Source organism: Cuculus canorus, chromosome 7 (assembly GCF_017976375.1).
Source record: "Cuculus canorus isolate bCucCan1 chromosome 7, bCucCan1.pri, whole genome shotgun sequence".
Lineage (NCBI taxonomy): Eukaryota > Metazoa > Chordata > Aves > Cuculiformes > Cuculidae > Cuculus > Cuculus canorus.
The window spans coordinates 7,604,750-7,617,748 of NC_071407.1; the positions used below are offsets into that span (position 1 = coordinate 7,604,750).

The 12,999-nt window shown below is 40.7% G+C and overlaps 1 protein-coding gene across 4 annotated transcripts in view; it reads right to left on the reverse strand.

Moving 5' to 3' along the window:
• Positions 1 to 593: 593 nt before the first annotated feature.
• The window catches only part of MYPN (myopalladin), a 67,515-nt gene continuing 55,109 nt past the window's right edge, over positions 594 to 12,999 (reverse strand). For 3 of the 4 annotated variants that reach the window (XM_054071771.1, XM_054071772.1, XM_054071770.1), the window contains 8 exons: positions 11,924 to 12,145; positions 11,273 to 11,422; positions 10,257 to 10,336; positions 9,608 to 9,734; positions 7,899 to 8,106; positions 7,044 to 7,209; positions 4,285 to 4,418; positions 2,271 to 2,575 (listed from right to left, as the gene is read on the reverse strand). In XM_054071771.1, the coding sequence (XP_053927746.1) occupies positions 2,334 to 2,575; positions 4,285 to 4,418; positions 7,044 to 7,209; positions 7,899 to 8,106; positions 9,608 to 9,734; positions 10,257 to 10,336; positions 11,273 to 11,422; positions 11,924 to 12,145 (1,329 nt within the window). In that variant the 3' untranslated portion in view covers positions 2,271 to 2,333. The other variant, XM_009568176.2, reaches the window with a different exon arrangement.

Below are 12,999 nucleotides of genomic sequence, written 5' to 3' on the forward strand. Positions count from 1 at the left end.
GAGAATGCAGTACCGTGGCAGTGTGAAGTCAAACCGGTTATTTGATTAGACAAAAACAATGAACAGCCAAGCTGTTCAGGCAGGGAGCACAGTTGCACAGTCTCTGGTGCATCTTGACTCAGTATGATTAGGTAGTGCCATCCTTCACAGGACGTGAACTCAAACAGTATCACATGTTTTGTGACAACTCAGTGTTGTCTCTGCTGCTTACCCAAGCTTTTTTCCCTTGGTTTGCCCATCAGTTAACAACGCAAACATAATTTTTGTGTATTTTCCTAGCAAGTCTTCTTTGTGAAGAGCACATCAATGCTACTAATTAAGAGCATTTGCATCCATTCTCATAAGCTTCCTTTACTCACTCATTGTGTGGGCTCAGTATATGCAGAGGAGAAATGTCCTGTAGCAGTTAACGAGCAAAATTTAATGACCACAGACCATTTAGGGTCAGCTTCTGTTTTTGTTTGTATCAGATGCACTGAAAGGAATCAAAATTACTGAGAAATTGAAATTACTGAGAAATTGCCTTCCTCTAAACCCTTAGGAAACCCTCAGTTGGAGACACCATAAACTGTGTCTCCACACATAAACTTATAGGAAACCAAATGAAAGGCTGTCTCTCAGGCTCTGGCCATGCCAGTATCTTTTCACTCTTAAGACAACACCTCATCGTTTTCTTTGCATATTAATTTTTTTTAAAGTTACATTTTTAACTTTTAAAACATCCACATAAGGCCTAAAATGAAAGCCTCTGTTAACTTTTTGTCTCTGTGACTCTGATCAGGACTTTGTTGCATTCTCCAGCTGGGTTGAGAGCAAGAACTGCTGGAAGAAATGTCCAAAGAAGAAGGATATCAATAATTTCAAGATGCAGTAAATCATCTTAGACATTCACAAGTGCTGGGGGGTATGAACACAACTGTACAGATGCTAAATATATTCAAATCAATCATTAATCATTGTTGCTTAACACCTTCTGTTGCGCTTTCATTAAATTGCCTTATTTATTGCTACTATGAGTTACAGTAGGGTTTTAGCTCTTTGCTTAACTTCATGACACCTGTATATTAACAGAATTTTCTCTGTCTTTACAGTAGACCCCACACTTGTGGTTATTTCCTAAGCAACAGTGCAAATTTAAATTCCACCAGATCAGAATTCCTTTCAGTTAGCTACAAAATGAGCTAGGTGGGAGACGCACTTTTCTTTTAGTCGTGTTAAAAATCAGGAAAAAGAGACTGATATTTAAAAATGGTGACATTACAAGCTTTGTATCAGCTGTGTGTAAAGGCAGAGAATCACTAGCATCGTAAAGAAAAAAATAATGAAGCACATTTGGAGAACAGTTTCGGCTACGGGCTCTAGGGAACCTGTGTCAGACAACAGGAATTCTGGATTCCTATGTTAGCATCCTACGCACGTGCCCTGTACCTCACTTTATGAATCCTTACACCATGAGTACACGGTTCATGGAGCGCACACACACACACAAATATAAATATATTGGATATTCAGTGGTACCTACATGAAACACTATCGTCTTGAGTTCAAAAATTCTAACGTTATCTGGCATAATAATATATAAAAATGAGTTACATCTTTTCCCTTTCGCTTGTGCTTTGTGATTAGCTGGCATGTTTTTTAGAGTTACATTCAAAGTCACGTTGCTTACCCTCAGTCAGGATTGTTGTTACTGTGATGTCAATGTGTTTGCTGGCTGTGTTCCAGCTGAACGTCATCAATCCTTAGCATGGCTTGGTACAGTACAGTAGCTTTAATTCAAACAGTAAAAGTGGTATTGGCTTTTAAGTGCCGAAAACTATGTTTACTATGTAATTCTTAGCAAACTACACAGTACTGAATTTATTGCACAACACTCCATACCACGATTATCCTGCAGTAAAACAATACGCAGAAGTCTCGCAGGATGTGTTACTTGCAACACTCACAGCAGCAATACACTTAATTACAAACCAATTGCTTGTAAACCTTGAGCATCTTGACTTGTATGTCTTTTTTTTTTTTTTTTTTCCTTTCTTTTCACAGTTCCAGGATCTCTGCGGGTGTAATTGGAACAGTTGGTTGTTTGGATTTCACAGTTCTTCACTCTCCACTACCTTTTGGGCTGGGGATGAAAACAGCACAGGGCTTTCTGTAGTTGGGAAGGCAGGAAAAATGTCAGGTCCTTGGCCGGTGAGATTTGCGTACCAGCTGCCACCAGGTCGAAGCTTTAGTTGCTGTGGGATTTGACGGTGCCACTGGGCTGAAGCAACAGAAACAAAGCAGGCTGTATAAACCCCTAATTCAGTTCACAATGAAACAACAGAAATCAATGCTCACAGCAGAAAAGTTGCTTCCAACATCCTTGAAGAGAGCACAGTGTTGTTGTTCCCTCTTTTTGGGCCTATTCCTTCAAATGTAATAATTATGTAGTTTACACGTTGAGTATTTTTATTGGGGTCTGCAGATGGGATTCCATCGCTGCTCAATTCTATGGCAACGTTTACAGGGATTTCACGAGTCCAACATTTAATCACTGAATCGTTTGGAGCCTTCTCCAAAACTCCTGCAATCAAAACTAAAAGCGTACCACGGTATGAACAGAGATGGAAAAAATGGACATGGCTCTGTTTTTGTGCTGCTCTGTCCTCTGGGGGACTTTTCTTCCTGATGCTTTTTTTGATGGTATTTGATTCCAAAGTAATGATGTAGGGATTTATTTTTACTGAAATGATTACAATTTTTATTTCCCTCTATTAGTGACAAACAGTAACGTTCCCTACACTTTTTAAAGATACTGAAAGAAATGTAATCCAAATCCACATATTCAATGACTTCTAAGTAACCTTCAACTTGTTCCCATATGAAGAAATATGTTGCAACTCTAAGAATATCTAGCTCTTAGATACTACTTAACAGTTCCCATTCTTGAAACACCCAGAAAGGGGAAATGGATATTATCTTTGCTAGTATTTATCCGTACAAAACCTCCAGGTTTGCACCCAAACTGGCCAAAATATCTGTCAGCAATTAAATGAAAGGGAAGTTCAGGCTACAACACTGAGAAGAGCTCAGTGTGGGGGACTTGGATTGATAGGAGAAGTTTGTTAGCTTTCTGTGCTGAATTTCAACCCTGTCTACCTGGACATATTTGAAAAAGAGCCTCCTATTTTTCTTGCAATGCCCAATTTGTTTCTATTTGAATGATATGTTCATTATTTACTGTACTTCTTTCTTTGTACATGGAATTGCAAATATCAGACCACACTTTGAACCCCCCAATCCCATCCATTCAAAATAGCACAAAGAAATTATTTCTGTCATTCCCTGCAGAGTCTTTAGAAAACACTTTTGGAATCAGGAAGCATTTCTTATGTCCCATGTTTTTCCTGTGTGTTCCTTTAATCCTTGATACGACAGTCTAATTTACATCTTGTGACGTTTGGATACCTAAGGAGTTATTTTCAGCCCTCTCGACCCTTACATTACCGTTGCCAGTGTCCCCACAAGGTGGCAGACAGCTGACAGAGCTGCACGCCTGGCTTGGAGTTATCCCTCATCATTAAGTGAGAAATAAAAGGTTGAAAGTGTGTTGTTTTTTTCCCTTTGAGGGTATAATCGTCAATATATAAACTATAATCTGATAGTTTGTGAAATGTGTCTTCTATATTTTTATGCTGCTTAAGTGATCAAAGTGTTCTCTTATTCTAGAGAAATTGTCTTAATGATTACACATCACATAGATTCAGTGATTAGTGATGTGCTGTAGTTCTTGAACTGGGCTGGAGCCTTCCAAGTCCTAGACAAACACATTAGATGAAAACTAGCCTCATTAATTAGGCATAATTAGTTTCCATCATACATGCTCCATAGAAGAAGGGGTCTGCTTTCTTGTGTGCGATTCATTGTTCCATCTCAGGTCAGGGCTGTAGCGCAGGCGTGTGTGTCAAAGGGAACAGAGTTACAGTTCAGCTTGAATACATGTTTATCATACGTTTATGTGACTGGGGAATTTGGAAGGTGGGAAATGGGAGTAGAGAACACCGTGCAAAACTCCTCCTCCCTTTTTTTTTTTTTTCCCCGCCTTTAAACTGATGCAGGAGAGCTATTTTGGCCATTTAACTGTATCATTATATCATACCTCCTCCTGGTGGCCCTGTTAAGCTGTGGCCATGCTGTGACACCGATTTCTAATCTACACAGCAATTTACTAAGAACTAGGGGAGGGCTGGGACCAGTCAAAGAAAAGAAATCCTGATTGTGTTTTACTTACTAGACCACACCTACCGTATATGTCAAGCCTGGCAGTACAAGAGACAATACCAGCTTCGTTTTTCGCGGACAAGGTATACCAGCCAGCATCTGATTTCCTGGCAGGTTGAATCAGGAGGCAGACGTACCCTGTTGTATCTTGATGCATGCTGGGAAAACAAGTAGTTTGGAATTAGTTCTTCTCAAAAGCATACCAACTTGAGATTTTACAATGTGTACATTAAATATGAGTTAGATAAGTTGGAACTTCTATTCTCAAGGAGGCAGCAGTAATCAATAGATTTTCAGTATGGCCTCAGCTAATAATCAGAGGAGTTGAAATCTGTTCCTATTCCTCTCAGCTGTGCAAAGCCATGAGGACATGACACTATGAACTGAACTGCACAATGAAGCTGGGGAACGGTCTGGAGCACGAATCTTCTGAGGAGCAGCCCGGGGAACTGAGAATGTTTAGTCTGGAGGGGTCTGAGAGGACACCTTATCACTCTCTACAACTACCTGAAAGAAGATTGTAGAGAGGTGTGAGTTGGTCTCTTCTCCAAAGTAACGAGTGACAGGATGAGAGGAAATGGCCTCAAGTTGCACAGGGAAGGGTTAGATTGAATATTAGGAAAAGTGTTTTTACTGACAGAGTGGTGAAGCATTGGAACTGGCTGCCCAGGGAAGTGGTGGAATCTGCATCCCTGGAGATGGGATATGGAGTAGATATGGCACTTTACAGCATAGTCTAGCAGGCACAGTGGAGTTGGGCTGATGGTTGGACTGGATGATCTTAGAGGTGTTTTACAACCTTAATGACTTGATTCTGTGATTCTCTGAACTGTTGCTCTGCATGTGTTAATACTGCAATTGTTTATTAGCCATGCGAAGACGCTGCATGCTTATATTGATTTTTTTCCTAGTTCAGAAGCTGGAAGAAAAACATAACAGAATATCAAGAACATATGTACAAAGTTGTGATATTTTCCACAACAGAAACCAGAGTGAGTCAGAAACTTTCTTAGGGCACGCTTTTCCATGAGAAAACACCTGAGTGGCAAAATCTTAAAGATTCATTTGGCCAACGCTCTTAAAGAAACCTGCTTCATTATTCCTTCCTCTTCTTTTGCTCTTCAGTGATTCAAGACTTTCTGACTGCAGCTTCCAGGGAAAACTATTGAGTAGTCTAGCAGAGAACTGAGGCTCCTCTGCTCTCCAGGCTGTGGGTGGGCCTTTCTATCAACCCAGATGTTTCCCTCATTATAAAGGAAGAGGTGGGAGAGGAGAACATCAGAATACTCGAGGCTGCAAGAAGTTCTCAAATTTGAGATTTGGTTTCCTTGTGAACTGGACTGAAACATCAAACCAGAGAATTTCAGGTCAAGAGGACACTTTTTGCTTCTGGCAGCTCTAATCAAAAAGGGAACATTCACCCTTTGCTCCCTGATCTACATAATTTGCTTTATGCCGGGGGTGAAGTGGTATAGAAGACCATGCGTGTCCATATCCTGTTACAAAAGGGTCTCTGGCCTCAGGCAGGAAGGTAGTAGTGAGGCAGGATAGGGACAAACATCACTGATGTGGGTCTGTGCAGAACCACTGGGAGCTCTGAGGGCCTGCAGTCTGGGAGGGATGGCTGAAACAGCAGGGGTTTTACAAGCCTCATGTTGGCTCCTGGCGCTGTGAGGGGTGAGAGGTTTCCCTTAGTTCTTCCTCTGCTCAGTAGAAGCCAAAACTTGTTTTCTAAGCTCCTGTGACACAACTGGAAAAGAAGCATTTTAGGATGGTTTTTCGTTATGCACTAACTACAGTGTTTGCATGTGTGTAACCATCATTCCCATAAAAGTACCCATACTCAAAATGAATCTACCTAGAGGCAGAGGAGTAAAGACTACAGCCTACAGAAGATCAGAGTCAGGTGGGCTTTCTTGAGAGGGACAGCAGTCTCTGATTCGGGGCAGGGAAACCACTGAAATATTTTGTCAAGTGAGCTTTCCCCCATGGCAGGGGGGAGCAGAGCCAGTGTTCTTCACAGCCAGCCCGCGTGGTACACATGTGAACGGTGCAGTGCCTCTGGAAGCTGATGTCAGAGAGCCAACGCCCGCATCAAATCATTAGTTGGAGCCAAGGCAAATAATATATTAAAAATCAGATCTATGCTGAACTAGCAATCTATAAAAAAATAAATGAAAGCAATTAATTTCTCATTATTCACAGCCAGGCACATTATTTCATCAGTTTTTCTTTTGCAAAACCTAAAAAATAGCGATGAGTTTGTACGCAAGAGCTGAACCCAAATGTTGTTGTATTTTGTAAGCACGGATTAGTCTTTGCCTACGTTTGTGACCAAACTTTGTTATCGACCTATGTATCTGGTATGCTAAACTCTCTATTATCCCGTGCTCTAGGGCATTCTAATGATGTTGTGAGTTTGAATTCATCCATAGTTAGGACTAATATGAGGAAAAAATAGTTTAAAGAGAGAATAAGGTGCTATAATGCATGAAACAATGTGATATTATAGTATCTTGGATAAGAAGCTGCATTTGCTGTATCAGACCTCTGGCTTGAAAGGTCTAGCACCTCTCTCTGAAGCAGTGGCACATTCTGCTCCATGCCTTTATTCTGAACCAAGGAAACAGTTATTGATCACCTCACAGTGAAACCGGCGCTTTAAAACATTTTGTAGGTGAAGCAAGTTGTTTCAAGAAGAACATCGCCGGGGCGTGGGTTTGCATGGAGACAATTGGTGCAGCCACAAGAAGCTCCTAAGCTCCAGTATGACAGCACAGTACCTGATCCTCTCTCTGTTTGATGGGATGGTCTCGTTATCCTTCTTCCAGTAAAATACAGGGGGTGGCATTCCCACAACTCTGCACTCTAATCTGACGGGGTACCCTTCAGGAACGCCACAGTTCTGAAGCTTCTCCAAAAACATGGGGGCTTTTTTTACTTCCTTTGCTGAAAAAAGAGAAGGAATTATTGAACAACAGATATTTTCTTCATTGTTTCACTTTGAATAATATATGTCAGGACACGACCAAAAATTATTCTTGTGATATCCAAACAAGTTGTGGATTTTTAATAGGATATTAGAAAGGAGGTGACATAGCCTCTGTAAGGGAACGTAAAGAAAATAACAGGCAGAACTGATATTCATAAAAGAATGTATACATATCTAATGGGCCTAAATATGTTACTATTGCAGGAAGTTAATGCCAGATCTATGGATTTCAATAGCTTACATCTTGTAAAGCTTTATTATAGGACAATGTTCAGATTTGTACATTTTCCTATTTAAAAACACTTTGAAACCAATAAAATCGGGACTGACATCAAGGAGACCTCAATGGATAATATGAATTCAAACCCTAAATATTTTAGGAGGAGAAAACTAAGAATGCCATTTTGCTGAGACAAGGTGAAGCGATGATGAGACGGAATTCTTACAGCTCTCTGTTAATAACTGATGTGCACCTATCGACTGAGCACCAGGTCCATTTCCCTCCTCACTTGAGTTTTATAGCTTTGGAATTCTCCTACAATCAGTGGAATAACTGCTCACTTATACTTGTCTGTAGGGAGACAAAGGTGCTTTTGAAGAAGCGTGCACAAATAACCACAGCATTTTGACCTACCAAGATTCTTACCTACAACAGTGAGCTCCAGACTAAATGAATTTTGTCCTGTTTTATTAGTGGCGAGACAAGTATAAGTTCCAGCATCGTTTTGCGAGAGAGGATCAATAAGCAGTGAGTGAACTCCAGTCTCTCTGACCAGCATCTTGTGGGTACCATCTGGTAGCACGGGTTTGCCGTTGAGAAGCCACGTCAGGTCTGGAGTTGGTAACCCACTCACCTAATGGACAGGGAAACAGATAGAGACAAATGTCAAACTGACAAAGAGATTTTAGTAAATTTATAGGGGAGCCTTGCTTCAGATACCACCTGAATGATCTCAGAGTCTAGAACAGAAAGATTTTGTATTTTAGTTTATTTCTCAACCTCTGTTTCTCTGCTGATTAGTTCCAAAAGAGACAAAACTAGAAAACAAACAAGCAACTAAATCCCAGAAGAAACAAATATATGGAATGCCTACATTTGTAGTAGTCAGAAAGGAAGAAACTTGTTATCTATGAGATTCACAGATGACTTCTAGTAATCTGCTAGCTTTTTGGTTTTTTTTTCTACTGCTCAGTATAAATCAAACCACTACAGAGTTTAGTTGAGATGAAAGAGTTCCATCCAAAAGACTTTGTGTTTCATAAAATTTGATGACGAACGCTACAGTCTTTGTAGCTGTTAAACTTATGTGCTTCAGAATAATAGAAAGATTATTCGACTGCATTATACTCTCAAAGATTTCTCCAGCAGCTAGCAGTACTTTACTCATGCCTAAATTCCTGCTTTCCAAACACTGTGCTACAAACTAGAGAAAGAGGGAAGTGGAACTTGCCTCAACAAGGGCCGCTGTCTTCCAGGTTTGTGCAATACCAGACATGCTCTAAGGCTTCACAAGCTCTGCCAGGGTGGCAGAGCTAAGAATAACCAAATTCTTTGGCATGCTCCCTACTAAACTTGACATTGTAAATGAAGTGGTAATGAATCTTGTTCATCTTCAGGGCATTAACTTCTGCTTCAGCACTTCTACCCTCCTAAGGGTAGGAGACATTCTGGAGCTTGGAAGAGGTCAGTGTCAGCACTGCTGCCTTTGCTGTGCTACGGGGACACAGAGGGTCTACCAAAATATGTTGAGCAGATGAGTTTCTTAAAGCTGTTCAATAACAGGATCTTCACTGTGTGTACTCTAATCTCTGACAGCTCTCTCCTGTGGGGATTTGAATCTGTTAATGGGGATCTTTCTGCATCTGTGGCTGCTGCGGAAGCATAAAACGGACTGGGCTCTGTTCCCTCTTTTAGGAGAGTATTAATCTTCAGTAATTCAGTCCAATACAATGGGAACATGCTGAATCCTCTCTTTCTTATGGTTTTGTGCTATTCTGGATTATGTTCAAGAATCTGATAACGGAGCAGAAGGACCTGTCATTTTCACATGAGCTTCTGGAGTTCGGATGGGTAAAGGACACAGTGAACATATCTAGTAATTTGAACAACCTTGTAAGTTAGCCTTCTATTTCTGGGGTTGTGTTTTCTGTGTTCATCATTCCATATAGTATGTGGTAAAAATAAATCCCCTGAACCAGCTCAGAGACAACAGCAATAAGAAATATGTTTTTAAAGACTAAGCATTAAAACTTTAACAGAAACTATTCATGCATGCAATAAAGAACATGAAAACACCTGGCAGTACATGTGCAGAGGTAGGAAAAGTGAGAATGAAGAGAGGAAACGGTGAATACCTTACAATCCAACCTGCAAAGTCCCCCTTCATGTGCTACCATGTCACCTGGAGCCTGTAGAAAGTATGGCCTGAAAAAGCGTTCTTGGACTGCCTCTTTGTCTCCTTCTGGCACCCAGGGTCGTGTTCTGCAACACAAAAATTGTTTGCATATGTTTTGAATCCAAACTTTTTTTTCACTAATGCTTTAACAGAAGAAGAAATTGTGGAAAAGCGTGAGCCGATAGCTTGAGATTAATAAAAAGGCAGAAAGAGATGGACTGACGTAATTTAATAGTGGCATATTTTCCATTTAGAAAGATTATCAAACTAACTATATCATGTATTATGGGTGGATTCCCAAGCTGTCCTTTGCTGCTTTTTGGGGTTTTTTTTGGATGAATTTCATCTTGCTAATCCATCTCTTGCCTCTAAATCCACTGCAACAGGTAAACAAAATAATACTTTACACTAGAAGTTCCTGTATTTGCAGATGACCTTCAAAGACATTACATTCTAGAAGTGACCTGTTGGGAGTGAACTGCTGCAATTATTTCCATTTTATGAGTGAGAACTGGAGTACAGAGCAGGTTGACGTACAGTAGTGAGTTATTTTGAAAGCCTTTCGTAAGAAGGAAAAGAGAGCCTGAGGGACTTGTCTTTCCTTTTACCTGTGAGGCTGAATTGTGGATATTCGGCCCCGCACAGGGATACTCTGAACCATCAAGTGGCCTGAACAACTGATTCTCCCCTGCAAATCACAATTGAAACAGAATTAATAGTTGGTTAATAGCTCATTTAATTTTAAAGTATAAATATTTAACATTTACGATGCATTAGGATTTATTTTTACAAAGTAATTGGGCAATAGTGTAAACACTACTTTTCAAAGCAATTGCTATTGGCACCCGGTGGAGCGTGGTTGGGGCAGGGGTTTCTCTGAGTGCCTAGAGCGGCGTGTTTGTCAGAGTCATCCAGGCTGGGGCAATGTATTTAGCAGTGTAACCCAGATTCTGTCCCAGCAGCGTCTGTCCCTGCTAGTTCATTCCTGCCACTGTGTCCCTGCAGGTGCCATCTGCCATTACGTGGGCACCAGCACAGTTGTTCATTCAGCTGCATGGAAACCGAAAAGTAGTTGGGCTGCATTGTAATCCAGAAAAAAGGCAAAATTGAAACTGGAAAATGTTGATCTATTTGCATGTCTGGCTAAACAAATGGCTCCACTAGCACATAATGTGAAGGAGAATGGTGTTAGGGGACAAGACTTGGCAGATCCACATCTTTGCATCCAAGATAAAGAATAATTGCATCTGGTGACACTTCCAAATTTGATGTAACATTTTTGTTTCCCCTTGCTCTGTTCTTTCAACCTGAAATGTCCGTCTTGTTACCACATCTCAAGAGGTGTCCATCAGCAACAGGGGGAGGGTGTGTGTGTGTGAAGCAGGATAGGGCAGGAGTTAGTGCTAAAAAATGGCCTTAGTGATTGTGACCGGGATATGTAAGAACAGGTGAGCAGTTTCATCATTCCTTTTATATGGCTTCTGCTCCAATCCTCTGAAGCATCTGGTTTTCGCTACAGTCACCACTTGATGTCAGACCAGGTGGCCCAGTCTGTGTTTCTATTAATGCGTATTAGAAAAAGACGAAACAAGCATTTTTTGTAGTGGAAAATAAAACACCTTACTTGTGGGTTTGCAGCCATAATTGTGTAGTTGCCATCATCATCACTGGTAGTAGCTTCAATATGTAAAGAACATGTTCCATCTTCTTCTCTGTTCATTTTGAAATGCGTGTTTTTCTTTGAAATCTGCTTGCCATCCTTGAACCAGTAAACCTGTAGTGATCAGACCCCCCCAGTGACTTAACACTTGCTCTGTGGTGGAATAGTGACTAGAAAAAATGTAGGTAAGAACATGACATAAGTTGGCCAATTACTAGTAGAATTTTAGAGTATTATAAAATTTGTAGATCAGGTGCAATGTGAAATGGAATGATTCCAGGTTGAATTCTTTTAAGGTTCTCTTTTCTTGGCTAGAGACACATTAGTGGTATTAAATCAATTCTCATTTTTCTGAGAAGTTAATTTTCTGGGAGTTTATGAAGGTCTGTTTCTCTTGGATTCAGGTGGCTGTGAGGCAGTCCATGCAGTGCACCAAGGTCTGAGAGATGCGCAGGAGCAGATATCATTATTGGAAAGCAGAAGGGGGACATAATTTGTTTTAGAACTCTCTCAACAGAGCCGTGTTCTTAGGAGTGAGACTTCCCAGAGGGATATATAGAAAATAAGAAGTAGTTGGTCTTTATTTCTTTACTGCTAACAGTGAGAATGACCTACCTTTGGAACGGGTATCCCAACTATTTTGCACGTGAATGTAATAGGAGATCCTTCCATTACCCGAAAATGCTTGAGTCTCTTATCAAAGATCGGTGCTATGTATTTGCCTGTAGGGATTTCCTCATGTTGAATTTCATCGTCTGATTCATCCACCGGGGTACGTTCAAGGCGAAATTCTATTTCATTCATCAGCCTTTGCTCAAAGCTTGAAATCCTGTATTCCTGCAGAGCGAGAGAGAGACAATTCTGAACAGGAGGAGCTATGTTCTGTGGCATTTGCAGTTATTTGTGCTTCTAGACCACTCTCAAAAGGAGCAAAAATTTGGAAGTCTACATAAACTAGGGCTTATTGGAACAGTCTGGCTTTGGTCTGCAGACACAGATTCTCATTGCATCTAGGTTTGCAGGATGTAACTCATGAAACTGAGTTTTTTCAAAGGCAGATTAAAAATCAAACGTAATTCTGCTAAGTCCCTATGGAAAAAACATATTTTTGCTCACTGACGATCATTAAAATGTACCACATTTTTGAGGATTTTGTGTTCAAATACTAGCAACCTGCTAATTACAGAAATGAATACCACTACATATTTTAATTCAGACTGAAATAAGGAAAACTGTACCTACTAAAAGAGAAAGCTAGGAAGAAAGTAAAATATTTGCAGAGTAATTTACCTTCAGGTTAAGACTTGAGAGGTTGCAGTGAGTTCAGCTCCAGTAAGGATGAGCTGTAGTAGGAAAAGGCAGCTCAGAGTAGGGAGGAAAGGACTTTGATAAATGAACTCTTCTTTACTGGAAATGGAGTCCTCCTTCTTCTCTGATGCTACAGGGCTGGTCATTACCAGCTTTGGAGTGCTGGTAACTACAAGGTAACAGGAGTGTTCACAGGAAGCTTAGGGTGCTGGGTCCACCCTTCAAGATCCATTCCTTACCATTAAACCTCTCCCTCCACTCTGACAGGGACGTTCTGCTCTCTGATACTTCTTTCAAATGTACCACTGCAAGGACAGCTTTGCCAAGCAGGATTTTTTGGGCTTGCAGGTCTGCAGAAGAGTACGAGACATTCACCAAAAGGC